At 39.3% G+C, this 26,425-nt stretch overlaps 1 protein-coding gene across 1 annotated transcript in view; it reads right to left on the bottom strand.

Moving 5' to 3' along the window:
* LOC123963692 (gamma-aminobutyric acid receptor subunit alpha-3-like) overlaps positions 1-26,425 on the bottom strand; it is a 129,814-nt gene that overhangs the window by 33,494 nt on the left and 69,895 nt on the right. Inside the window, exons 5-6 of the mRNA XM_046040708.1 lie at positions 5,124-5,245; positions 943-1,010 (exon numbers count right to left, since the gene is read on the bottom strand). Coding sequence (XP_045896664.1) covers positions 943-1,010; positions 5,124-5,245 — 190 coding nt within the window. The remainder of the gene's footprint in view (positions 1-942; positions 1,011-5,123; positions 5,246-26,425) is intronic.

Raw genomic sequence — 26,425 nt, 5'->3', positions numbered from 1 at the left:
CACTGACCTAGAGCAGCAGAGTCTGCAGCCTGATGATAAACAGTCCTGGGCCCGTTTTAATACCGCGTTTCGGTGCAATCAATAAATAAACATTAGCTTTCTTATCCATCACGTTTCAAGTTAAACCAGATTTGACGCTCGACACATAACGTTACATTATAGGACCCGCTTTAAGACGTTTTGGAACCTGGTCCTTTTAGAACCGGGTATCAATCCCCATCCCTACCTAACAGACATTTATAATTCTCTAACCTAAGCTAATCCCTTTCAGAGCTATCAGAGGGGAATCCCAGCAAGCAGAGTTTCAGTTACTGTTAAGTAAATTAACTGATGCTGTTCTGCTTAACACAAAGTATTATTAACTTTACTTACTAATATAGGTTGATAAGATAATTCAGTAATTATATTCAGTAATTTAATCAATGTTGTGTCAATTTTCCCCATGGTATCGAAAATGGTATCAAATGTAGATATTTTTCAAGTTATTGTATTGAAGTTAGAAATTCCAGTATCGTGACAACACTATTGCCCTGTTAACTATTTGGTTCTTGTCAATGTTGCTGTGCTATAATTTCATAAATTGTCCCCTTAGCAAAGCTAGAAAGAGCTGAAAAATTTGAGTCTTGGATGATAGGGTGTTAAAATATCAAATATATTGATTGAAAAGACTGTAAAAGGAATATTTCACTCTTATGAACAAGCTTTAACATCTAAAGAAACTCTGTGAATCAGACTCCAGATGAAAAGGTCAGGAAAACATGGCGGTGTGTGCAATCTCAGCTGATTAAACTGCAATGGAGGTTCACATGTTGCACAAGCCAAAATGACAAATGTTCTCAAAGTAAAACAATTACAAGTAAAGTGAATACAGACTGATTACCTGCTTAGATGACTCATTGTGATGATTGGAGTGAGGAGGAAGGAGAGGAGAAAAATACTCACCATGTCTGTATCTGACACTGGCCCAAAACTCGTCACGTAGATGTTTGTTCTGACTTCTGTCACGCTCTCTGAGGAAAGGGACAAAAAGGACCGGAAAATATTACAGTGCAGTCCATATACAAAAAGCTTTTACTGTGGCTTTGTCTTTGTTAAGCTGATTGTTTGTGTACATGACAGTGAAGTCTGCCAGTTGGCATTTAACTAAGCTCTTTCACACAAAAATTCAATCGTAAACAAGGGTTTGAGGCACATAAAGAAAACCCTGAAAAACTGTAGATTTATGCACCCTCACTGAAGAATTTCTGCTGCTTTATATCTGGATTCTTACTGTGTTAATGCATAATTTTGTTGCCACAGACGACAGGTTTAATATAATGTTGAATCAATAGTGTTCGACATTTCCTAAAATGTAGCCCAAGTTTTGCTAGACAGCATTGGGTAGAGCACTGCTGACTATTTGGCCCAGTGTTGGGTTTTTTTTCAACCTCAATTTAGGGGCAAAAATGTTGCTGTGAATGAGTCTTTAGTTCTGTAAAACTACCATGTGTTTGGCTCAAGTAAGTTTTGCCCACCACAGCATAAAATCTGCTTTGGGCCAGGCCCAAGTCTGTATCTTTGGAGAGAAGACATTCCTTTTGACCCAAAATAATTTTAGTTAGCCTGCCCTAAAAATATTTAACAGTTCCCAAAAGACTACTGGCTCAGGAATAAAATGCAGCCCGGCATTAAGGATGCATGTCTGTGTTTATTTTCTATTCAAATAGCAAGCACACTGCTGCCACTACACAAATCTATACAGACATTATAATCACATTAGGCATGATGTAGACTATTGTAGTAGGAATCTGCCATGACTGTTGCAAGGCTTTTCTGCTCTGTATATTCCTAGGGCCAATGTAGTTCTTTAATTATAATTACATGTATCATTGCACGTTGTGTTACATTACAAGCTCCATTATTGCTGTTGTATCACAATGATTTATAAATCATTCTTGACATAGTAAGAATGACCAAATTGATCATTATACAGTAAGTTAGTCTGGACTTTTAAAAGTGTAATTAATTATGAGCTGTGGAATAATTGTATCCAAATACTTCACAAATTGTTTTAATATACAAGTAGGGCATGATGTGAAAGTCGTGACAGATCAAAATGTGCCCTCTTCAGTGTGGGCTGAATCAGCTCCTCTGGGCCATTGGTGAGACAAATAGCTGCTCCCAGCGGTGCAACAACTAGAGAGTGATGAGTCTTTTCTCCAAAAGTGAATAGATCCCCGGCTCTAACTGTGTCCCAGATCTAAGCGACCACCCACAGGTGAAGTCTCTAGTCCTTTGGAAAATGCCCCCCTTGAGGGAGGAGATCCATTTCCACATTAATCATTCCTGTGACACAAATAGCTCTCACAAATACGTGATTATCACAACTCCAAGTCAGCAGTTTGCATGGCAGGCATAGGCGGGGGAACAGAATGCTTAGCCCTGTTTCTGTTTACAACAATGCACAAGAGCATATAGATGCCACTGAAAATGAAATTAAATGGTGTTCTCCAGTTTCTATCCACTCCATTTGACTGAGATCGCCCCACATGACCGTTTATAACTAGGGCTGTGGGTGGTGAGGCATGTGGGTGGCCAACAGGAAGAAGATTGGTAGTCTTGTTCATGTACATGTAGAAACCCTTGACTTTGACTGAAGAAGGCCCCAAGTGGGGTGTGTGTGTTTGCAGGTAGGTGGTTGGAATATCCCAAAATCTATCCATTAGTAGCGTTTTTTGATCCTCTACATTTCTGGTAGAAGTTTTAGTGTTTGTGAGTCAGATCATGTCTGAAACTGCAAGGTTGTTGTGTGGGGTACCTCAGGGTTCTGTCTTGGGACCCATCCTGTTCCTTTTGTATATTTCCTCAATGACAGATAATTAGTCAATTCAGTGACATATCTTACCATCTGTATGCGGATGATATTCAGCTGTACTGCTCATTTAAGGAAACTGAGTTCCATAAATTGTCTTTTTTAATTAAAGGCTTGGCCGGTAGCAAACAGTGGTTGTGAGATAACTTCTTGCTTCTGAACTCAGAGAAAACAGAAACACTAATTATCGCCCCTGAAAGTAGAATCCCTCAGATTAAACAGCATATTGGTGACTTAGGCTTGTCTGTCCAGCCGAGCCTCAGGAGCTTAGGTGTTGTTTTTGATTCAACAATGTCCTTGGAGTACCACACTAAACAACTTGTCAGAAACAGTTTCTTCCAACTAAGGAATATTTCCAAATTAAGAACACTTGTGTCAAAGGGTGAGTTGGAGATGATCATTCATGCTTTTATTTCCTCTCGTTTAGATTACTGTAACAGTCTTTTTACATGTTTGAGCAAGAAGGAGCTTTACCGTCTCCAGGCTGTTCAGAACTCTGCTGCAAGGCTTTTAACTCACATTAACAGAAGAGCGCACATCACACCCGTTTTAGCAGCACTTCACTGGTTACCAGTAAAGTATATAATTCAGTTTAAAATCCAGGTCCTTACTTTTAGAGCCCTGCACGGTCAAGTTCCTCCCTACATCTCTGAGTTGATACAGCTTCATACTCCCATGAATTGTTGATTTATTTTAAAAAGCAACTGAAGCTATTCAAGCAGGGTTTTAGTTAGAGAAAAGGTTTTTATTCTATGTTTTCCATTTGTTTTTAAATTTTCTAATGCATTGTATTTTACTTTGTTGTGTTACATTTTATTGTGAAGCACTTTCACAATAAAATTGAAAGGTGCTATACAAATAACTAAAACTTACTTAGTCTTAAAGAAATAAAATCTGCAGATCTTTAACCAAAATCTTTTCACAATTTATTTTGAATAATAAGATGAATGTAGATCCTTCTGCAACATAAAACGACGGCTATCCTATGCAGTCCTGCTATTCCAGGGAATAGCACATGTAACGTCATCTACATCTGCACTAGAACTAGTATTGCTTGCGTCGTAGATTCTCCGTTAGTTATACTCTACATTGCAGATCACCTGGAAAGTATTTGCAGTAAGATAGATAACAATATGTGTTCTGCAATACCCTGATGTCTTAAAAAGTCAACATGCTATAAAATATATAGAAAAAAGATGATTATAATAATAATTGTACCAGTGCTCGTGGCTCAGTGAGAACATCCCAAATATTATGATTATGTTCTTGTTTGTGGGTTCTCTTGTGTTTCCACTGGCATGTATAGCCTCTTGGGGCTTGGTGGAAAACCCTAGGTTTCACGTACGAGACACGTGTTTACATTCACTCACTGCACTACAAAAGAAGGAAAACATCATGACTGTTGCCCGCAGTGGTGCTGGCCTCACCATCTCCTTGCCCTTGGAGATGTGAACCTCCATACGAAGGCAGAATATGACATTAACGTCTCATGCCTGGTTCTTCTCTCTGGTTGCTGTCATGGAGTTCAGGTCATCCAGCCTTGTAGCCACGCTCGTGGCTTCCGCAGCAAGCAGTAGAGCAGAAATGACCATTCCAGCTGGCTGGCTGAGAAATGGCAAAGCCTGCTTGAGCATGTGGGCTTGCTGTTATGCAGTTTGTTGTCCTTGGGGGGCAAATATTTGGATGAAATGGCATCAATTAGAGGGATTCCCACTGACATATGTGCTTATTTGGGCATGACTGAACAAAGACATCCACCCAAGGGAAAGCAGATTTTCTGCGCACAGTGATCCTGGTGTCGATGTGCTGTCTGTATCATAAGACCATACCTCAGTAGATAGGTTTACAGAGTGCGGGTGAGTGATTTTTTCTTTTTTTTTTTCTTTTGATCCATGAGGTCCAAAAGCTACCAATGGTAAAAAAACTATTCGGCAAAGACTACTACAGTATAGAGTTGGAAAATTATTATAGCAACAAGATTTTATTTTATTTCAATAACAATATAATAATACTGTTTGTACATAAACCAGTCCATCCAGATAATTAGCTGCTGATTGCATAAACAAGTCAGTCCTTTTATTTTTCAAACCAGTACAGATTATACAGGGTAGACATGTGCATTAAACATTTAATATTCTCTGTGTTTTATATTGTTTACAGCAGCATGTATAAGCATGCATGCACTTTTTTTCAAGAGCTACAACAGCCTCACTGAGCAGTCTATAAGGCTTTTTTCTGTAGGTGTCTGTGATTTATGTAACATATACCTTACCTCCCAGCCCAGGACGTAGCCTGTTGTCATATCCATCCAGCAGCCTGTCTAGGATTCGGGTGAAAATGGTGATATTGTCTTTACTATCATCGGGCAACGGCTCTCTGTGTCCAACAACTGCCCTGCAGGAAGAAATGGAGAGACGAAGGTGGAGTCAAAAGATGGAAAACATATAAAATGTAATAAAAAAACTTTTGAGACATTGTTCCACTGAGACTGGCATGCTCTCAGTGTACAGTGGTGTGAAAGCCTGCTGTTATCAGCTATTGCAAAGTCAATCTATATTCTTACAGTAAACATACACGTTGAAATGTATGTACATTCTCCACCACACAAATGGATGTATTAATGAATTATTAATTAAAACATTACAGATACCATTTTTCAGTATGATGTTTTTTTTACATTTTGACCATGATCAAAAATTTATTCTATAAGGATATTTAAATAAATACTGATATAGATTATATTCAGCATGATAAAGTACTATAAGTGTGACCTGATCCTGTTAAGAAATTAGGTCTAGTTGCACCTGCTTGTTTTAATATTTCACTCACAGTCAAAATACCAGTCAGTCATCAGCCTCGGGCCTCAATCAATATTTGAATAATAACTTCTGGTTATGTTTGTTTTGTTTGATTCATCTTTATAGGCTGGAAACTCCATATTTACAAAAAAACAGTGAATTTATGGTAATTAATTCTTTCCTGAGAAGAAAATACTCTGCAGTGTTTTGTTAGAGAATTCATCATATGCTATCAGCCACTGGTTTAAATTAATTTACATGGCTCACAATCCCCTGCAGAACAATATTGTGGTGGGTTGAAAAGGCCAATATATACTATAGGTGAAACACTGATGAGTTAATGAGATGGTACTCATTAACTCATCAACTGTTTAATAAAACTTAAATCCCCTGAGGAGCTGAGCTATAATATCCAAGTAACGCCCATCAACAACCACTCCATGTCCTGATGCACTGTCACAGACAGCATTGTGCTGCTTGTCAAGAACGGAGCTTTGAGGAATTTAGTAACCATCATTTTTCTTCAATGTTGCTTAAAAGGAAGCCTGCACTCAGCAAGTCTGTCTTTGCTAGGCCTTTTACAAACAGCTTTCTGTAGCCTAATCTCTCCTGTAATAACAACTCAACATAAGAGTCAGTCTGACCTTCAGCCCCATCCATTAAAACACTAACTGGGTGAAGGTCACTGCTTAAAGGCATCATAATTGTGAGGCATGTGGGCGAATGACTTCCACTAGCTATTTCTGGGGCATATGTGGGCAAAAATTTATAAAAATTAAGCATCACGGCTCCCTCTTGTTCCAACAGTGTTTAGTATGATAAACCAGGACATCAACATTTATGAAGCCCCCTAAAGGAAAGAAAAAGGTATGTTTTTACTTTATTGAATTATAAAATTTTGAATGTAGCATTAATACCTCTCCAGTAACCACCAGGTTATTCTTCTGCCCCAGTTGTACTGATTACATTTGGTTGTTGTGAGGATCCTCAGTTGAGATGGCCAGGAATACTGAAGGATTAATAATTGTATTAAGTTTTTACTTCCTGCTGCTGCTTGACATTAAAAGTTTTTAATTGGTGAAACACAGAGTGGCTTTTATTGTGACACAGCCTCAGGAAACGTTTATACAAGGAAAAGGTTGTTTTATAAAAAATTAGTCTACAAAACAAGACAACAGTGATTCTTGGTATTTTATTGCATGGCGTAATGGAAGAAGGGAGGTGAACAAGCTGAAAGAGTTGCAGATGACAGGCTGCACATCTGCAACCCTTCAGGAAGGTTACCAACTTTACTGTGTCCTGCGGGTGTGTTATTAAATCACTATAAACAGATACACCAGTTGCTTTTCTGTTCCATTTCTGACAAAGCAGCTGCTCATGGGAGCGTTTGCTGTAGTATTAAACACTTGGTCACCATGGTAATCACAGGCGTTGCGAAATCAACCAGGATTAAAATCTTAAGAATTACAACTTTAAGAAGACATTACTAATGATTAGCCTGATGATGTCAGATATTTGAGGCTCAGTAACCCCCAAGTGCACTCCACTGAGACTGAGCCTTTTAACACGAAGCTCACGATTTGCACCTCATTGAGCGGGGCACAGTTTGATATATTCTGGTTGTCAAATAGGTATCTAACTGTATAATTAAGGTCTGCCAAAAATGTTAAAATATGACTAACAGTGTACTCAAATATTTGAAAGAAATATACATTTCTGGCTTTTCATTTATGCACCCTTTCAAACAGTGACAAGCGTGCATGTTTCAGGCAGCTCTGGCACTCCGAAAACACCAAACACACAAGGCTTTAGAAATGGCCGGAACGTGTTTAACTGCAATAGGCAATATCTCACTTAACATGAATCATATATCAAACAAAAAGCCTCTGTGGCCTCTCTGACAGCACCAGTAGAAGCTCAAAAATTAATGAGAAACCTTTAGTCCCTGAGAAACCATTCTAACAAAGTCTGCTTCACACTAAAATATCCACTTCAGAAAAACAAAGTACTTGTGTGGTGTGTAGCATCTGTATGCTTTACTGAAACACACCTCTCTCTTTCTCCCCCCCCAGTATCAGCCAGCCTTTTAAATTCCCTGATGGGAACAAAGAAATGGGCCAATTCCTCTGAATTTGACATCATTTTGTTAAAACACACAGGTTTTATAATCATGCCAGCCGCTTGTTTGACTTGCGTCTCCTTCATTATTCATACTCTCAATACAAGAGTATAGATATCTAATAGGAAAAGAAAGAATGACAGAACAGTCATTATTTTCCTGAACAATTCACACATAAAGAAATAACATTTGAATAGGAAAACTCTACTTTAATAATTGACATGGCTGAATGTTGTTGAATGTCTAAACTTTGCCTGCAGCAGAACAAGTTGCATAAGTAGCAGGAAAGATAAAGGTACTGTCGGTGTAAACACTGACGATGTAAAGAACACCTAAACATCTACAATGTTAAAGGCTACCACTGTTGTGATGCATTTAGAGAATATTTATAATATTCATGGGTTTAGCATATAAATAATATTAATTTTTAATAACTGCGCTGCAGTCTGATTGTATTATTCTCTGTGGTCGCTGTGAAGTTGACAATTGATGCCTAAAAGTGAATTGTGAGTATTTGATCATAGGATGACTGATACATATTAGCCAGTGCAATGTGAGGCGAGCCTGGAAAACTGTCAGTAAAAGGTCCCAAAACACATCTGATAGAAACAAAAAAAAAAACAACTGCAAATAAACTGTTAGAAATGATTCACTACAACATTACACATGTGGTAAAAAGGTATATAGGAAGGTGAAATTTACTGTTAAGTTTTGTTCTACCACGTTTATGATTCTTTTATTGCTGTTTTCACACTCTAAGAATATGAAATAACAGTTTCACATTGTTAAGCACAGCTGTAACTAATAACGTTAATAATACAATAGCTGCATTCCATTCAGATGTGCCAGTTCCAGGGTCCTGGTATTATGCATGCTGGCTCATTACGAATACTTACGCTTACGGAGACACTGTATGTGCCATTAAAGTTTTTTTGTTGAATGGAGTTTGGCTCATCCCCAACAAACCGCCCCAGACTAAATGTATGTGGACATACAGTTACTGCAAGTCATTACAGTTAAGTCTGGGGCGGCATGACGTTTGCTATAGTAGCAATTTTAACATGTTTGCCTGATTACACACTGATTTTGAAAAGAAAGATTTTTAGCTGCTCAGTGTCATATTTATTTAAACTTGTGAAATTAATAAAGTTTACTTTAGGTGATCTCTTGCTCAGCCACATCATCCAGCTGACGGATCTGTTTGACAGACTCGACTGGAACTGACCCTTCACACTGACCAAATAATGTCAGCAATATTAGTACACAAATATATCAAAACATTCACTCTGCTACAGTCTGTAGAGTAGATTAATTGTTGATACTTTTCTTTGCTACACAACTGTACCACACCTTCGGAAAGTGCCCGCTGTTTGGCACATTGTCACTAGTTGCTCCAGGCAGGAAACAGCAGACTTCTCCACACCTTTTTATATTTTGGTTTATTTGCAGCAAGTACACACTGTGGCAGAAAAGTCTGACATTTTACAGTACCAAAATTGACAACTCACGCTTCTCTGTTTGTGACAAGCAAATCACTGCCACATCCAATGACACCTCGGACTTAATGAGGCAGCGAATAGTGTACAATATTAACCTGAGGCAGGTTTGACTGGAAGACAAACAAAGATGGATTTTTGTTGGCATAGGCCTACATGTTTTAATCCTCAACTCTAAAAGGAAAACTCTAAAAGTTATATTGAGCAGTCTTTGAGTCATCATTATTACTACACAAAAAGCTTTAAAGGCATAATTTAGTTAGAATCATATTTGTGGTAACAGTATAAAGTAGCAGCACATTAAACACAACAGCTTCATAGTCAGATTTCCTGGTGGATTCATAAGATGAAATAAACAAAATAATAAGTCTAGCATATTATATGTCCTGAAGCATATGGACAATTTAACAACTTTATACTGTGTGTGCAAACAGACTTAACTTAACTGGGAGTTTATTCCCTCAGAAGAAGAGACACTCTGCATTGAAATATCACCCTGTAAAAATAAACTTTCTTAATTGGATATGTTCTGAAGAAGTCATCTCTTTAATTAATTATTGCTCAGTCCCATTTGTGCAGTGGATTTGCAACATTCTTCAGCTGAAATATAAGAAGACTGTCGCTTCTCTCTTTCAAAGATGAGAGACAGAAAAATCTCTTAGAGATTGTAAAATATTAAACTCATGTGCAAATATGCACCATTTATCAGTGCACACAAGGTCCAAAAACCACTGTACTTAGATACAAATGCATTTGATAAATACCTCTTTCCATACTTTCATCTCACTGGTATTAATTCTTCATGGATGTTGCAGTGGCCAGTTTCTGCTGCGAAGGTAGTGTTGTCTATGGTGGGTATAGACTTGTGGGAACAAATGTGTGAGTGGGCCAAGCAGTCTGAGTTAGTGGAATGGGCATGTACTAAGTGAGTGGACTGGACCTGATCCAAGGTTAGGGCACTGAACCAGTCTGACAGGTGAAGGATTGCGGGCTTGGCCGGGGAAGAGATGTAGCGGTGGTCTCTCAGGGCACACGGGTGCCTGCTGCCAGCCAGGAGGTGTAGCGTGGGTGGGGGAAGCTGGGACGAAAGTGAGCAGGAATGTGAGCTGTCCAGTTGGCAGTATGGGATGAAGGTGCAGCATGAGCTGATAGACTGAAGGCAACTAGGCTTCAGTGAAGAGGAGTAACTGTACAAGTTACAGTTCAAGTGTGCAAAACTGTTTTTCATTCAGTGACTGATTTGACATGGTTCACGAGGTCAGTTATTTTTTCGTACAGCTCCTGGGTGTTGAATGTATGAAGCAATTTGATTAAATCCTCTCTGTACACACAATGGGGCACACTTTTCATTATCAGCTCAAGAAAAGAGCTCTGAGGGGGCACAAAGAGAGGCCAGATGAAAATGTGACCAATTAAGACCAGAGTGAAATACTGTGGTTAAGCTGGTTAATGTACTCTTACTGTCACCTGCACAGCTGACCTGAAAGTCCCATGGAATGGTACAACTTCCTTAATGTGAGACATTCCATTTAAAGGAGGATGGTGGAGCGGCATATTAGACAGTGAGGGATCAATCTTAAGCATATAATCAGCTTAGGTAATTTTCTTTGATAGAATGGTCATAAAGGTCAGACTGTTGAAAATCTGTTGACTTTATTGGTTGGACTTTTACCAGGACGTAGAAACAACACAGGGTTGTGCAGAAAAAGTTGAACCTGGCTCAAATTCTGCTGTGTTGGCGAGGCACATGCAAGCACACATTCTTGGTGGACTACTTTGTAATGTAACGTGAACGCCGTATTTCTTTTTACATCACGACAAATGATAAAATAATTGCCACTGTGTTAAGCCTTAAAAATCAGGGATCTGTTGAACTCCCTGGATTTTGTTTCACGTTTTACTTAAATCTGAAGCAACTCGCCCCGACCAATGTAGCCCCCTGTGTTTTAACGAATGTGTTTTAATCCTTGAAACTACAAAATGACATGATTAAGTTTAAAAAAGAGGCTGTGTTTCTTAAAGGGGAACTCCACTGATTTTATACATCAGTCTGTTTACAGGTCTTAGGTAGTACTACTTCATATGTGGCAAATTGTAGCTCCAGAGGGAGCTTAGCGAAATCTGCAAAATGATGTCACTTGAGCATCAGTTGAAAGTTTGCAATTGAAAAAATCTCGTGGTTAGAAAGAAGTGAGCCTACCAGACCTCTGCAGCCCACTCCGCACCTCTGCTTGAGACTTGCAGCTTGAGACTATTTTAGCTGCTACTAGCATAACTGGGTAATGTCTGTGCTGGGGCTGCGCAATTAATGGAATTTTAATCACAATTTCGGCAATTTTAACAAGTTAATCGAAATAAAACTATTATTGTGCCGCACGCTGTTTCGCAATGACACTGGATTTGTCTTGTGTTATAAATAACAGCGCACTCTTTCCGTCAGAACGGTGTCCCCCCGCCCTTCCCTAAAATCCCCAACTCATCCACGCTCTTGCATGTTTACTTCAGCTTGAGTGGAGATGACCTGGTTACAACTTGCTGGTCACCATTATTAGCTTAAGCCTACGGCATTTTATACTGCATAAATTAGACTTTTCCTCTACTCATAGCTTAACAATTTACATATTATTACTAATTATTCTAAACCACGTGTGTTAAGCCTTGTTTTACCTGGTCCGTTTTTGTAAAATATTCAGATCCCTGTCTGTATTACCAGATTTATGCTTTTCTCACCGTTAGCTTAAGTCACTGACTGCGTGTCCCAACAGAACACCACCGTTGCATTCATTACAAGTCCTCAACCTGGGGGGGAAACTGTCCTGCTCTCATCCTGTCTAAGATGTTACTTATTTCATGAGCTATTAGAGATAATGCATAATCATTAAAAAAAAAAAAAAAAAAAAATGTAAAAGTTCAATAAAGTCTATCAGTAATTGTGTAAATAATTGTGATTCAATTATGACTAAAATTATCGGGATTATGATTTTTGCCATAATCGAGGAGCCCTAGTAGGCACCAGGTTTTGACAAGTAAGAATGTGAGGAATGAAAACGATTCTGCTGCTTCGATTTTGTTTTAAAGCTGTCTGATGTTAGTCTGACAATGTTATAGAAGAGCAATGCTAAATCAGTGGAGTACTTTTTTAAATGTAGCTTGGAAAGGTGACTATTGTTAAAATCTGATAAAACAACGTGAGAGAGGGAAGAAACAAACTGCCTCCTGATTCACTCCCATCCCGACAAACACTTGGCTGCTGCGGCTTCTGCATCTGGAATTCAAAGTAGGCACATCAGGAAATGCCCCGGCATCCTCACCCAACTACCTCGTCTCTCTCTAAGGTGCGTCACCCCCTCTGGAGTGATGTGTGAGCCACAGATAACTGATGAGTATCCCGCTATCCATCCACCACTTAAAGTGCACAGACGACGCACTCACCGAACTGTCTTGCTGTTGAGCACCAGGGGCGACCGGAATCGAATGGAGGGGATTTAATGAGGCTGCTCGGAGCTTTGTGGAGAAGATATATTTGAAGCTGATGACTTTTCTTGACTGTAGTTATGGGGGCACTGGTTTATTTATTATATGTGTGGCAACAAATATTTAATTCCATCTTCCTGTCATTTTAATCCCACAGGCGTTGGGGAGGGGGTGTCTAATTAGCACATTCTTGATTAATAAATAGTAAATTCCGAGCTTGAATTCATGCATGAGTTAACCTTTACAACATAACTAATCTTCCTCACCAGGTCCTCCCACTCACATTCTCTCCAAGACTACCAATAATATATTGATAATGTTATGAAGCAGCGCATTATGCAGCATATTGTCTCTTACCAATGGATGCTATGTATCATTCAAAGCCTTTACAATATGACAGATTGTTCTTTGTTTGCCTCTTTTTCCGGTCTTCCACTATCCTGTTTTGAGCAGATAATATGCACAGGAGAGAAACTAAATGGGAATAGCTGCTAACATACAGTAGCTTTGGCTGACTCCAGGGACAACTGTCACATCTACTAGGTTTGTTCAAAATGTCTCATATTCTTTCATCCACTTTGGTTCAGGTTTTTGAGAGGAGCTCTCCTAAGAATTTTAAAATTTAGATAAACTACTAGAGTGGTTTTGACATATCTTAACTTCAGAAGGCTGTGATTTATTTAACAAATATTTATTTTTAGCCATGCTAGCAATGTCAGTATGTCTACTGCTTTGGTCCAGACTGAAATATTTTAACTACTGGATGGATTGCCATGTAATCACTTTGATGATCCCTTAACTTGCCTTCAGTTCAAAGTAACTCATTTGTCCAATACTTTGGTTTACGACGAAATACTTGCAAACTTAATAACATTTCCATCAACCACAGCTGTGTTCAGTGCTAATTAGCAGATGTTAGCATGCTAACATGGTAAACTAAGATGGTGATCATGGTAAACAATAGACCTGCTTAGCATCAGCATGTTTGTATTGTCACTGTGAGCATGTTAGCGTGTTGATGATAGCATTTAGCTGAAAGTACTGCTGTATGCAAGTGCAGACTCGCATAACAGTGGGACTCTTCTTCTTGTTAAATAACACATTTCAAAGATTTCTACATCCATTGTAGAGCAGTACCTGTGCAATGTCCACCTACCCATCCATCCATCCATCCCCAGTAATTTCCTCCAGCTCGTCCTGTGGGATCCTCAGGCGCTCCCCTGCCAGCTGGGCTGGAGTCCGTCCAGCATGTTCTGGGTCTGCCCCTGGGCCTTTTCCCAGTTGGCCATGCTTGGCACGCTTCTTAAGGCACGGGCCGTGGGGGACATTTTTAGCAAATGCCCAAACCACCTCCACTAAACACACTTTGTATGTGTGTGTTTGCAGTAGATGCCAAGCTAGGTTGCGTGTCCACTGGGAACATTCCTGCTCTGACTACTTTTACCCATTGTATTGACTTAAAGGAACAAACTTCACAGTACCAAGAGATTTGCATTGACTTTCTTGTTCAGAGCAGAGGACTGCTGAAACTATTTCATCTTGGGAAAAGGTTTTCAATAGTTGTTCAGCAATAATGACAGCACTGGCCAGCACTTCCTACCCACCATCTGTTTAACACTTCCAGTTAAAGCAAGAGGTGGAGGCCAATTTGGGACCTCCTTGGCCCATTGATCTCTGTTTTTAGGCCAAAAGTTAGAGATTGTGTTTAACAAGCGCAATGTTTTCACACAGTGGAACAAGAGGAGCAGTGCTTGAAGTGGGACTATTACATTCTAAATGTCTACAGTGAATAAAAGATACTAGGAGATATTACTGATGTTCACAGCATACATTTATTTAACCAGGGGGGTGTCCATTTAAATTATCACTCTAATAAAGGCAGGAATCATTGTATATGCGTATCTGTCTGTCTGTATTTCAAGAACCATCCAATCGATTTCACCCGTGGCGTGTGCGCTGCTGCGGACCCAAGGGAGTGCAGTCGCATTCCGTGCAATTTGGACACGCAACACGTGCAGAATTAATAAATATATCGGAGATCAGCGCAGAGCGGAGTGGCTTGCGCAGGCGGGGCTTATGCCTCTCTGCTCTGCCGCAGCAAAGGAAATGCTCATGGAGGCGTGCTTGGGTGTGGTAGTGAATTGCTGCAAATGGAGTTATTTGATATATGTTAGAAACTAATGTGTTGAAACAGAGTTGTATGAAGTTCTAATGTGAAGTACTGAATATCTAGCAGTATCTCCGCCATATTCGTGTTGATTCAAAGTTGTGATGTCTGTCAGCCATCGCCGATTGACGATCAGCCCAACCCTACCTCATACAGTGCTTTAAAACAGTTTGCTCCATCTGTCGGTCTAAGAATAAGTAGACCTACAGAACAAAATGTGGTATAAACAAACATTTACAGAATAGGAAAAGCGAATATTAACTCAACTGTGCTTGTACTGGCTGATGAACACCTCCTTTACTTAAAAACATAAGCACAGCAAAAAAATACTAATTATACTCTAGTTTGACTGAATTCTTTATTATTTACTGACAGATGTGCATCCATATTGCCCAGTATGCCCAGCTAATCCACATTTTAAATCTGATATTTAATAAATAGTCAATGTCAATCCATTGCTTTTCATGTGGCATTAGTCCAGAGCTGTAACTAAACTTTGACTGAGAGACTAGACAATCATTGCCTCGTTTTAAAATGATGTGCGTCCATGAGTAGTGTCATCATGCCCGTGTATTGTCTGGACTGGTTTCACAGAAGAAGTTGCTGCTGGAAAGCAAGAGTTTCATTTTGTGCACACACATATGAACACGTGTTCATGCGCAATGCTGTTATCATTTCCGAGCTGCAGTTTATAAACACTGTTGCCCATTGGTGTTCACCGGCGCACTTCTAAGCACTGAAGAGGAGGAAAATAAAATCAATTGGAAAATGCTAATTTCCAGCTGGTACTACCAACAAATCGCCCAACACTGCTGTTCTATGCCCTGTACTTGATGGCGTTGAGAAAAAAGGCTATCTGTGACTGTCTGTGGAAGTTGGCTCAATAAATTCTTGTAGCACTTTGCAGTTTCTCTGCAGGCTCTGCATAGAAGAAATATGTGTTTACAGTGTGTGTATATGACACTTCTGTCATCCACTGAGAAATCACACATATTTAGAATTCTATTATGACAAATCAACTCAAACTGCAAGCTGTTAAATGTATCATTTGGTGCATATTCTTGTCTACAGTGAAACAGCACTGGTCCACTGTGCTCCTCTTTCCATTCAATATGCATCCATCCTGTGTGCTCCTCCCACACACAGTCTCAATTCCCCAGTCCATCGCTGTAAAAGCCTCTGCCTTACTTGATCTTGGATTTTAACAGTTTTCGCCTGTCTTGTTGTCCTTGATCTTTAACTAGCTTTAATTCACTGCCATGACAACCAAGGCCAGAGAGAGGGCAGGGAAATGGCTTTCCATTGTCTGTTCAGGCTGCAAAACGAAGGCTGACCCATCATCTGAAAAGCTTAGACTACATACAAAAAGAAAAAGTTGAGAAATGTTATTTCAAAAATAATGAGAGCTAGGTCAGCTAAGTTCAGTATTCTCATTCTAACATTATAAAACAATAATTTCAACTTAATCAGTTATAGAAAATGCAGTCCAGGCTCAATGTGGAGATCCACATCAAGGTGTTACTGTAAGTAATTCATTTAACATTTCACTTCATGAGAAAAATATATTTTAAATATCATGATTAAGGACATACATTTTGCAGGAGGAAACTGATATTGTATTTGGAAATGTAACACCACCAAGAAATATATTGAATAGGACAATACCCTCCCAACAGCAGCAGGAAATTATCTAACATAAAAGATATGATCTGAAACGTTTGATATCAACTTTGTGACACCAACCTACTTTCCCAGGCATTTTTAGAAGAAAGCCACGGCTCTCGGTGTCACATGCAGCACTGATATCTACAGGGATTACAAAAAGCGCCTAAATCACATGCATCAGCACCAACGAAGAGATCATTTATAACTGCAAGCGTGCTCCATAGCACGCCTACTATGCAGTGCTGCAACACCTGACTCTTTAAAAGATGTGGTTATTTTTCATGGAAGAGGACAGGGCCAGAAGACAAGTTCATAGGGTAAATAATATCCTATAAATCCACAGGAAAGCTAGATTAAAAACAACTCAGGAAGTGATGATCTTGAGGCTGACATTCCCCATTTTTTAATTCAAAATCTCATTACATTTTCCAAGGAACACAGCAGTATTATTGCTTGAGGAAGGGGAACAAACAGAATCCAATCGGGCCGCGCGGAGTTTATTGTAACAGGCCTACACATAAATCCTGGCTACACAGGCCATACTACACTCCGTGCAATTCCCAACCTGGGAGTGTGCCTATATTTCTTTTCATATTGCCTAAATTGCCTTGATTTAGTGATCTTGGAGCCACAGGTAAATGACACGTACAACAGTGTCTCACAGGTTTTACAGCCAACATCCCCATCTGGCTGGGCAGGGTAAGTCATAGTGTTGGGTGTTCTGTGAAACAGGGGGCTGAAAATATTGGAGCTCCTCTCTCTCATTTCTCGCATCCTTGACAGCAGTGTTATCCTTTCATTGTTTCCCATCTCAGTGAAACATATCCTCTCTCAATCTCTGATCGCTATGCTCCTTTCAGCTCGATTTCTCCTCTTTTTTTTTTTTTTGCTGACACCACCAGAAAATGACTGTATTTCCAACCAAGTGGAAGAACTAAATGTTACTCATTCTATTGAACTTGTGCATATTACTCACAGGTAAGGTGTGTATTAGAATAATGTAAGGAAGTGGCTTTATAAATTGGAGGGTAAAAATGTAGCCTTTCATAGTAAACAATTTACTATTTACATTCCATTTTTCAATGCTTCATTCATTGTGAGTTGTTGCCAGAATAGCCTCTGCAGTAAAAGCCTATCCCCAGTAACCTGTGTCAGTCACAGTAGTCCGTTCAGCATGCCGACCATGCTGCAACATTAAGGACATTCAGATGAACTTCCATGTACTTAGCCACACAACTACAGTACTCAGACCAAGTTAGGGAATGTATTTAACATAATGGGCTCTTTTTTTGAGTATAAAAAATGTGATCTGTGATGTTTGCTGGAAATGTGCAATTTTGTGATAAGATTACATGATATTTGGTGGGAGAAAGTGATTAGCACTTGATGGGAATGTACAGTAAAGAAATCATTATCAAGTCACCTGCAGGTTATTTTCTCGTTGAATCTTTTAATCTATAAAACTCAAAGGTTCAGTGTGTAAGTTTTAGTGGCATCTAGTGGTGAGGGTTGCGGATTGCAACCAGCGGCTCACGGTGCATTCACATGCTCCTCTGATGGTCCAATTTCCCGGGTTGTGAAGTCGTTCTTCTGACTTCAATGTGTGTTCATGTGCTCCTAAGTCAGAATTTGGAATCAACATGGGCGCTACAACAAAGATGTGTTGGATTATCAGAGCATATAAACAACTCCCAAAGATCAAGTTCACTCTACATGGACAGCAAAATAACTGCTATAACCATATTACAATTCATGTTTGTAAAAATATGTATATACAATATGTAATTTTGCACGAATCAAAGTTCTGTGTACTACTTTATGTCCCATGTACACTTTTTCTCTTTTTGCAATAAAGATTTAAGGAGGAAAAAAAAGATTCTGATTATTCTGACCCCACATGAATGCACCATCAGTCACTGCTCCCCTCTTCCTTTCCAAGCAAGCAGGAGAAGCTATGATGGCCGACTACTACTGCTACTACTACTAACATTACTTGTTCTTCTTCGTACGTATGTATTTAATGTAGTGACGAAACGCACAATATTTATCCCTTTGCTATGGTTCAGTTCTTTACTGGCCTAAACCCGAACAGCCAAATCTGCTGGATGGTAGACTCAAATGCATTACCTAAATCACGTTGAAATCTGGAGGTCTCATGTATTGCATTCCATTCTAAGCAGAGACAGTGAGTCTGTAAACATACTAGTATCGAAGAAAACACCTTTACAACTGGCTGATAGGAAGACACAGGCTCAAGGCTAGCAGATAGTCACCCTGACAGGGAGCGAGACAGAGGCAAGAAGTCAAGGATCATTCTACTTCTGGGGTTTGCTGGTGACCCCCGAGTGTTACCTGTATATGAACCAAGGGTGGACTGGTCACTGAGAGTGGGAGTTTTCCCGGTGGGTTGCATGACAAGTGGGCCAATAAACCACATGATATTAAAATAGAGACAATAAACTTCAGTTGAAAATTGATTGGCATGTCCCTTGATCGACTGGTCCATTGTGCATGATTATTGGCCCAGATCGGGGTGGGACGGTGTTTTAATATGATTGGCTGTGTCAGTCAATCCCACAATCACATATTACATGGCCAAAAGCAGAGATGTTTTTTGCAAAGATACTCACAATAGAGAAGCTGGAACTCTAAAGTGTTTGGCATTTTTGCTTAAATGATTAATCAGTTATCAAAATAGTTGCAAATTAATATTGTGGCAATTGATTCAGCTCTAATAGAAATAGCCAAAAACACTACACATGGTTCTTTATAAAGAGTACTTAACCAATTTTAGCATTGCACTCTTATAACAGTGCAAATCCCGATGCGTTATGCTAGTAGCAGCTAATGTACTCTCGAGCCGTTAGCCTCAAGCAGAGATGAGGAGTAGGCTACAGAAGTCTGGTAAACTTGCTTCTTTCTAACTTGAACCTCCAAGTCTTTTTCTTTTTTAAACGTCTTCAAAGCGTTCAACCCCCAATGGACTGTAAACCGGGATACACCGGTTTGTTGACTACCTCACACTTGAGACACTGTCAAAAGCTTCCAGGCAACACTGTAATCACTGCACTTCTGGAAAGACACTTGTGTATATGACGATACTGTGGCACACATTACACCTCCACTTGTGACACCTCAGAGGAAGGTGGTAGAGCTACAGGTACAACAAAAACTGTGAAGGAAGTGTTATCACAGTGCAATCTAACGGCACCGCTGCTGGTTCCTATCATTCAGGAGTAGGTTGGAGCAATAGGTTCTACTGTACCGCTTGAAGAGTTTATATAAGCACTCTTGGCCTAAAGTAAGGAAAGTAAACGATAGTAAAATATTCTGAGCCTATAATAGAGCATTTTATCTTGCCAATTTATACAGTTGTAAGTCCTTTTAAAAGTAATCTATAAAGACAAGTGCTCACCCGTAGCTAATTACTGGACTGCACCCAACATCAGAACAAAAATGACACAAGCTCACAGATTTTATGTCTCCTGGATCATCTTTTGTCCCCAGTTGATGAGCCAAGTCTAACTGTCCCCAAACCAGTGTTTATAAATATTTCCCTGTGGTGTTCTGCCATTATGCTAACATGCCATGAGTGAATGTTACTGCCACTGGTTCAACAGTAAAACAACAAACAAAACAAAAAACAGCAAAACCTTACAGTTTAGGTTTGGAAAATTGAACATTGAAACGTGCTTAAATGAAATGGTATTTGGATAAAGATAAGCATAATATAATCAATTGAAACAAATTCTTTTTTGACTTTTGTAGGATATCGTGCAATCATTTTTCGTGCAGTCCTCTCTGTTGAGGAGGAGAACAAATAAATACCTTGAGATTTATCTTTTTCCTCTAAGACTCTCCCGGTGTGCTGAAGAATGGATCTATTAGTGATAAAAAAAGAAGAGCGATGGCGTATATAGTGGTATTGTGCCTTTCAGTTAATGCTTTGCTGTTACGCGTAAGTGCACTGGAAAGGAGGCAACATTGTTAATAGTGTTCCAAGTTATTTTCAGTACACAATCAAATGCAGTGAACAAGTTCTACGGTTACTAGATACCTTAAACAAAAGTTGAACAGTAAATGTTTTTTCTCTTTTTATTGTAAGTGAACAAAATGATGTTGTATCTCAATAATGATACAGGTCCGTGCACAGAGGTTTTTTATCACAGTTATAAGTGCATACATGTGTACATGAAGTCCGACCATCTGCCAAAAACACATTTCTCAAAACCAGACCCAGTTCTACAACGACAGAATGGTTAGCATAATGTAAGTCTCAGATGCCATCTAACTACTTGGACTAAGAATTCCAGTTTATTTCAAAACCACATAGCCTGGAATGAAAGTTAGTATTATCACAAGGCTACATGAAGCCTACTTTTTCCCCTCTGCTAATTTTGTGTTCATCTTTTTCCAGACTTTCTCCCACTTTTCCCTCTTTAACCGCTGCAAGTGAGCTGCATTCATACTTTGGATCATATGCCCCAAACCGAACATTTGTGAGTAGAAAGGATAAACTCTATTTACAATAACACAAATTAACAGAAATAACAAAGGGTAATTATTAGTTACTACCAGTTTATCTGTGAGAAGATCCACTGCTACGATCTATTAAACAATCAGAAAATTAAAAGGATATGCTGATAAACAATCACAAATAAAATGATAATCAGCTTAACTAGTGGCAGTTCATTTGAGTGCACAGATAGTGTGATTAGCATAGTTTCCTAGAAAAAGCTGGCTGTTTTGACTCTAACATTTAATTTCAAAAAGCACAGGCTGGGGGAACCATAAGCATCCACCCTATACCCACCCCTTTTTGAGAGAAAAAAATGCATTACAGCTGGTGTGATATTGCATTCTTGTTCTGTACAGCTTCTGTCTTTACATTTTATGACTTAAATTTCAGAAACTGTTTGTTTTTAGTCCATGAAACAAGCGATGTAGCCTTGAGCAGCAGAACATGTGCATGCAGTCAGCTTCAGAAGAAACTTCTCTCCTCCTTTGAGTTTCCAACAACAAGAAAGGAGTGTGGGATCTTCAATTAGTTACGTTTCAATAACTAAAACTAATCACAAATGAGTGTTAATTTGCCATCAGCAGCACATATGGTTTATATGTTTAACTCCATGAAATAACCCTATTTAAAACCCAATTGCCCCTATAAATCAGTTTATTTATTTTCCTTTTTTAATTGCACACCTACACTTTCCATGAAAAGCCATTACAAACCCTTTGTTCACTACACTTTGACTCAGTGTGTGGAACATTTTACAAGGCACAGTTAGGTGTAAGGATTTTAATCTGTATTGAATGGGCTGTTTATCCATAGCGTTACCTCAAACACAGATTCAACTTCAGAAGGAGTTGGGGGTGGATGGATATGGATGTGCTGAAATGACAATGCTCCATGGTAAGTGAGTCACAGCCATTTCCTCAAGGAAAAAAATCCTGGAATAAATAACATAAAAACAACATGCAAAAGATACAGCTGGGCTATGTCAGAACAATAACAAAAACACAATTTAATCTAACAGTATCATCAGATCGTGTCCCGAGGGTCCATTCTGAGAGGCATCAGACATTAGTTCAGCATTTGTGTATATTTCAGGACCGAGTGGTCCGTATTCAGCTGTGCAGACACCTTCTGGGAAATCCATTCCAGCCTCAGTTTGATTCACGCCTGGGGTTGTCCGCTAATTGGCTACTTTAATGATCATTGGCCAGATGCTCACTATATCAATAAAAAAAATTGACTGAACTCAAAAGTAATTAGGGCACAAGTCACTGACATATTTAAAGAATTTGGGATGTTTGAAGGATGGTGATTTCACAGGACACTCTGCTAGCATTATCTCTCTAGTTGTTTGCAGTTAGTCTGCATGTTCTGTAGGAAATCAAGCTTTTTAAAGCCTGTTACTTCACTTATTAATTACTATATTACTATAACTTTGACAGCAGCTTACTGTCATTACAAAACAGATCAAAAAAAAACTTCAAAAGAATTAACAACACAGGAAAAAGGAAAGGGGACTAAACTTACAGAAAAAGGCTGTTTTTCTTAAATCCTTTTTCAATGACTCTAGGTCTTATTTCCAAGGTTTTGACCATCATTCCCATCAGTTGAGAGAATTTAACTCACATGCTTAATAGTACCACAGGGTTGCACTCCACCAGAGCAAACACGAACAATAAGACAGATCCACATTTCCCCTTTTATCTAAGGTGAAGGTTGAATTAATTACCCTGGCCATCCATTTTAAGCATCCATTATATGTCTCAGAGCTAGTTTCTGGTACCACTTTGACCTGCTATACTTGCACAAATTGGGTGTGTGCATGCAGTTCTCCAGTGCTACTGATGAACAACCGACACTTGACCAGTCTTGTTGTTCTATGCCCATGGACTCAATTGAAAAGAGGATTCGAGTCCACTGTGACCCTCAACAGGAAAATGACAATGCAAAAAGAAAAAATAATTTAATTAAATGAAAAAAAAATGGCTGCATATAATTGTTGTTCCGTTGTCATTAAACTAAAGCAGGGGGCAAATATTCACAGATTATTTCTGATTATACATTACTAGTGTCTTATATCCGGTGAACCTTTTGACTTTCTTTTGACTCCAAGTAGAAACTATTTGCCTGGTCATTCAATCAGCAAAGTGGCTCAGCCATGAATACATTACCCTTGTCCAGACCTGTGACACATTAACCTTGACAACACTACCGAAACAGAATGTTATCTGTTGACCAGGTCACATCTCAAAGTGATGCCCCTCTCTGCCACGCTGTGAATAATTCATGAGAGATCGGGTGAGAAAGCGAGTGGAGGCTGGACAACCTCAGAGCCATTCCATAGGCAAAGTGTATATATAGCATTCTCGTTCTTATAGCTATTGATTATGTGTCACTTTAGCCAGCTGCTCGGCAATAGATTATAAACAAAACAGACAACAAGACGGCCCAAGTGTCCACACTTGTTAAGTGTTGACTGTAGAAGGGGAGGGCGGGGGATTGGAAGCGAGGCGAGCTGATGGATTGAAAGACCGGATGGAAATAAACACTGCCTTCTCATTCATATGTAATACATGGATTCCTGGGAATAATAGCTTAATCATCCCCGTCTTTCTGTGTGCGGGAAATGAGGAAATTTGGTGATGTGCAGAATGACAGACCCTTATATAGAGGATTTGTCTGTTACACCTTAATCCATTAGGAAAGTCTCCTGCCTCAACTGTAGTAAAGCCGATTTGGAGCCTGCCGATAACATCAGTGAGCATCAGGGAGGTGGCAGTTCTCAGAGAAACAGCTCCGCTGATACGCAGATATTCTGGGAGGATGTGCGCCCTGATGTTCTGAGGATTATTTCTAAACTCCAGCAACTTGAGCTTTGATGGACAGTTAATAAATACTTTAACTTTCAGATGCAAATTTTGCGTGAAATTCCATTTTTGGTCCAGATTTGGATTTCTCATGAGGCGACTTTTAGTAATGTCTTCCCTCAAATGAACTAAGGTAAACACATTTTACTCAGTTTAACTAACCCGCACTAAATTAGGCGATGAATTAAGGAAAGACTGCTGTGCAGGGGCTTTGCATATGTGCTCTACATCATGTCTCAAGTAAAGAAAGAAAGAAAGAAATTAACATTTGAAGATCCTTGAAGATCCTTGTCATGTGCTGTTAGGTCCATGCATAATGAATTGCACTGACTGCTCGTGCCCTGCTGGAAAAAGTGTGATAACAATTTTCTGTCCCTGAATATGTCAATACTTTTCCATTATTAACCACTGCTCTCATAACATCTTACTTTAATCTAAAATTTCATCCACATTTTTATTTTTAACATCTTTATTTTTAACATCCTAAATACTGAATCCTATAATTCTCACGCTTCATAATAACGCCAAGGTTAGTATATTATCTATTCACTAATTTGTGTTGAAAGTAAATGTTTGACAAATAAAGTTTCCTTTCATCTACTCTGGTTAAACGTTTACTGTGAATTTTAAGTACAGCATATCTTCACGGTCTTGACCCTAAGTCAGGGGTCGACAACCCGCGGCTCCCGAGGTCATTGTTGTAGGCCTAAAGTCATCCTAAAATTATCCAACTGTAAAAACATGTGGCCTATACAACGAATAAAAATGTTTTAACACTTTGTCAGCTAATATGGGCATCACCCTGCTACATCCTGGCACCTTGTTGCTAAACTCAATAGCAGTGTCTTGAGTGGGTAGCCTATTCTCCTAAGATGGCTAAAAGTTAAAAATCCCCAAAAATGCAGCGAGAAGTCAGCGAACAACAAAATATTCAAAGTTGAAAGACATTTGCAGAAGCACACAGCATTTGCTGATGAGTATCCGGCTGGTGATGAAAGTCAGAGCTGTTTCGGAACTGCTGCGGAAAGTAGAGCAGAGAAAGTGTTTGCTGCTTTTGTGGAACATGTGAAACCTTCCTCCAAAGCAAAGGGCAGACCTATCCATAACTGGAAGATCACAATCACAATTGGCTGGAGTTGCACTTCATGGTTCAAGTCACCACAACACACTGAACAAAAGTCTCCAGGGAAAGGGGAGCGTGGCCCAACAGTTGTTGGAAGATGTTTTAGCATTTGAGCCCAGGTTGACAGTGTTGGTGAGATGTACAGAGAGACACGCTTTCTCACTTCCCCTCTCTGACAGGGTTCGGAGAAGAACACAATCACATCAACTGTTATTATTTACAACATGAGATCAGAATGCAAACTACATTTGGGGAAAGATATAGCATGTTCAGAAGGGAAAACAATACACTACCATCCCCTGTCACACCCCTAGATAATGACCCATTCCTATTAAACATGTCTGCATTCACAGGAGTAAGTCTACCTGACTTTGAAATGGAACTGGCCGACAATGCCAACACTGTCATATGGGTATCTAATTCAAAAGCCTTGACAGCCAAGCTTGAAGATGTTCCCTGATAGAAGGCTATTCTTGCTCAAAACCATAAATGAAAAAACAAACAAAAAACAAGCTTGCGTTTGAAACATAGAATGTTGGATCAACATACTTGTGCTACCAAGTTTTCTCAAGCATGAACTACATAAAGTCAGAATATCTGCCTGCAGTCTTACAATCTTAAAACCCCTTTCGAGAAGATCTGCACCATTAAACTGGTGAGAACAGAATGCTTTATTAGGTTATTATTTTGCACATTAACACATTATCTCTTTTAGCAAGTTGTGATTTTCTCTGAATTAAATGACCTTGAGCAGATATTGTGTTTTGTGCTTATCAGGTCCCGAATACGTGGCGGGGGGATTCAAAATTTACCTGTTTTAAACTGGCCTGTTTTTCTACTTCCACTATTTTAAAGCTGTTTAATCTGATTAGTTCGTTTTAATGCCATGCATTTAGGCTATTCATTTTAATAATAAGAATAATGCATTACATTTATATAGCGCTTTATCATGGAAACTCAAAGCGCTTCACAGTGAAGTGGGGGGGGGACTCACCTCAACCACCACCAATGTGTAGCACCCACTTGGGTGATGCACGGCAGCCATTTTAGTGCCAGAACGCTCACCACACATCAGCTTGAGGCAAAGAGGGAGGGAAACATTGAGCCAATTACTACGGGGGATGATTAGATGGCCAGATGGTAAAAGCCAGGTTGGGAATTTTTGTCTTGACACCGGGGAACCCTCTACTCTTTGCAACAAGTCCCATGTGATTTTTAATGACCACAGTGAGTCAAGACCTCAGTTTACGTCTAATCCGAAGGACGGCATCTCCTACAGCACGGTGTCCCCATCACTGCATTGGGATTTTATTATTAAGATTACCTACTGGTCCACCAACACCTCTTCC

The sequence above is a fragment of the Micropterus dolomieu genome, linkage group LG23 (assembly GCF_021292245.1).
Source record: "Micropterus dolomieu isolate WLL.071019.BEF.003 ecotype Adirondacks linkage group LG23, ASM2129224v1, whole genome shotgun sequence".
Classification (NCBI taxonomy): Eukaryota; Metazoa; Chordata; class Actinopteri; order Centrarchiformes; family Centrarchidae; genus Micropterus; species Micropterus dolomieu.
This window is presented reverse-complemented; position numbering and strand designations above follow the sequence as displayed.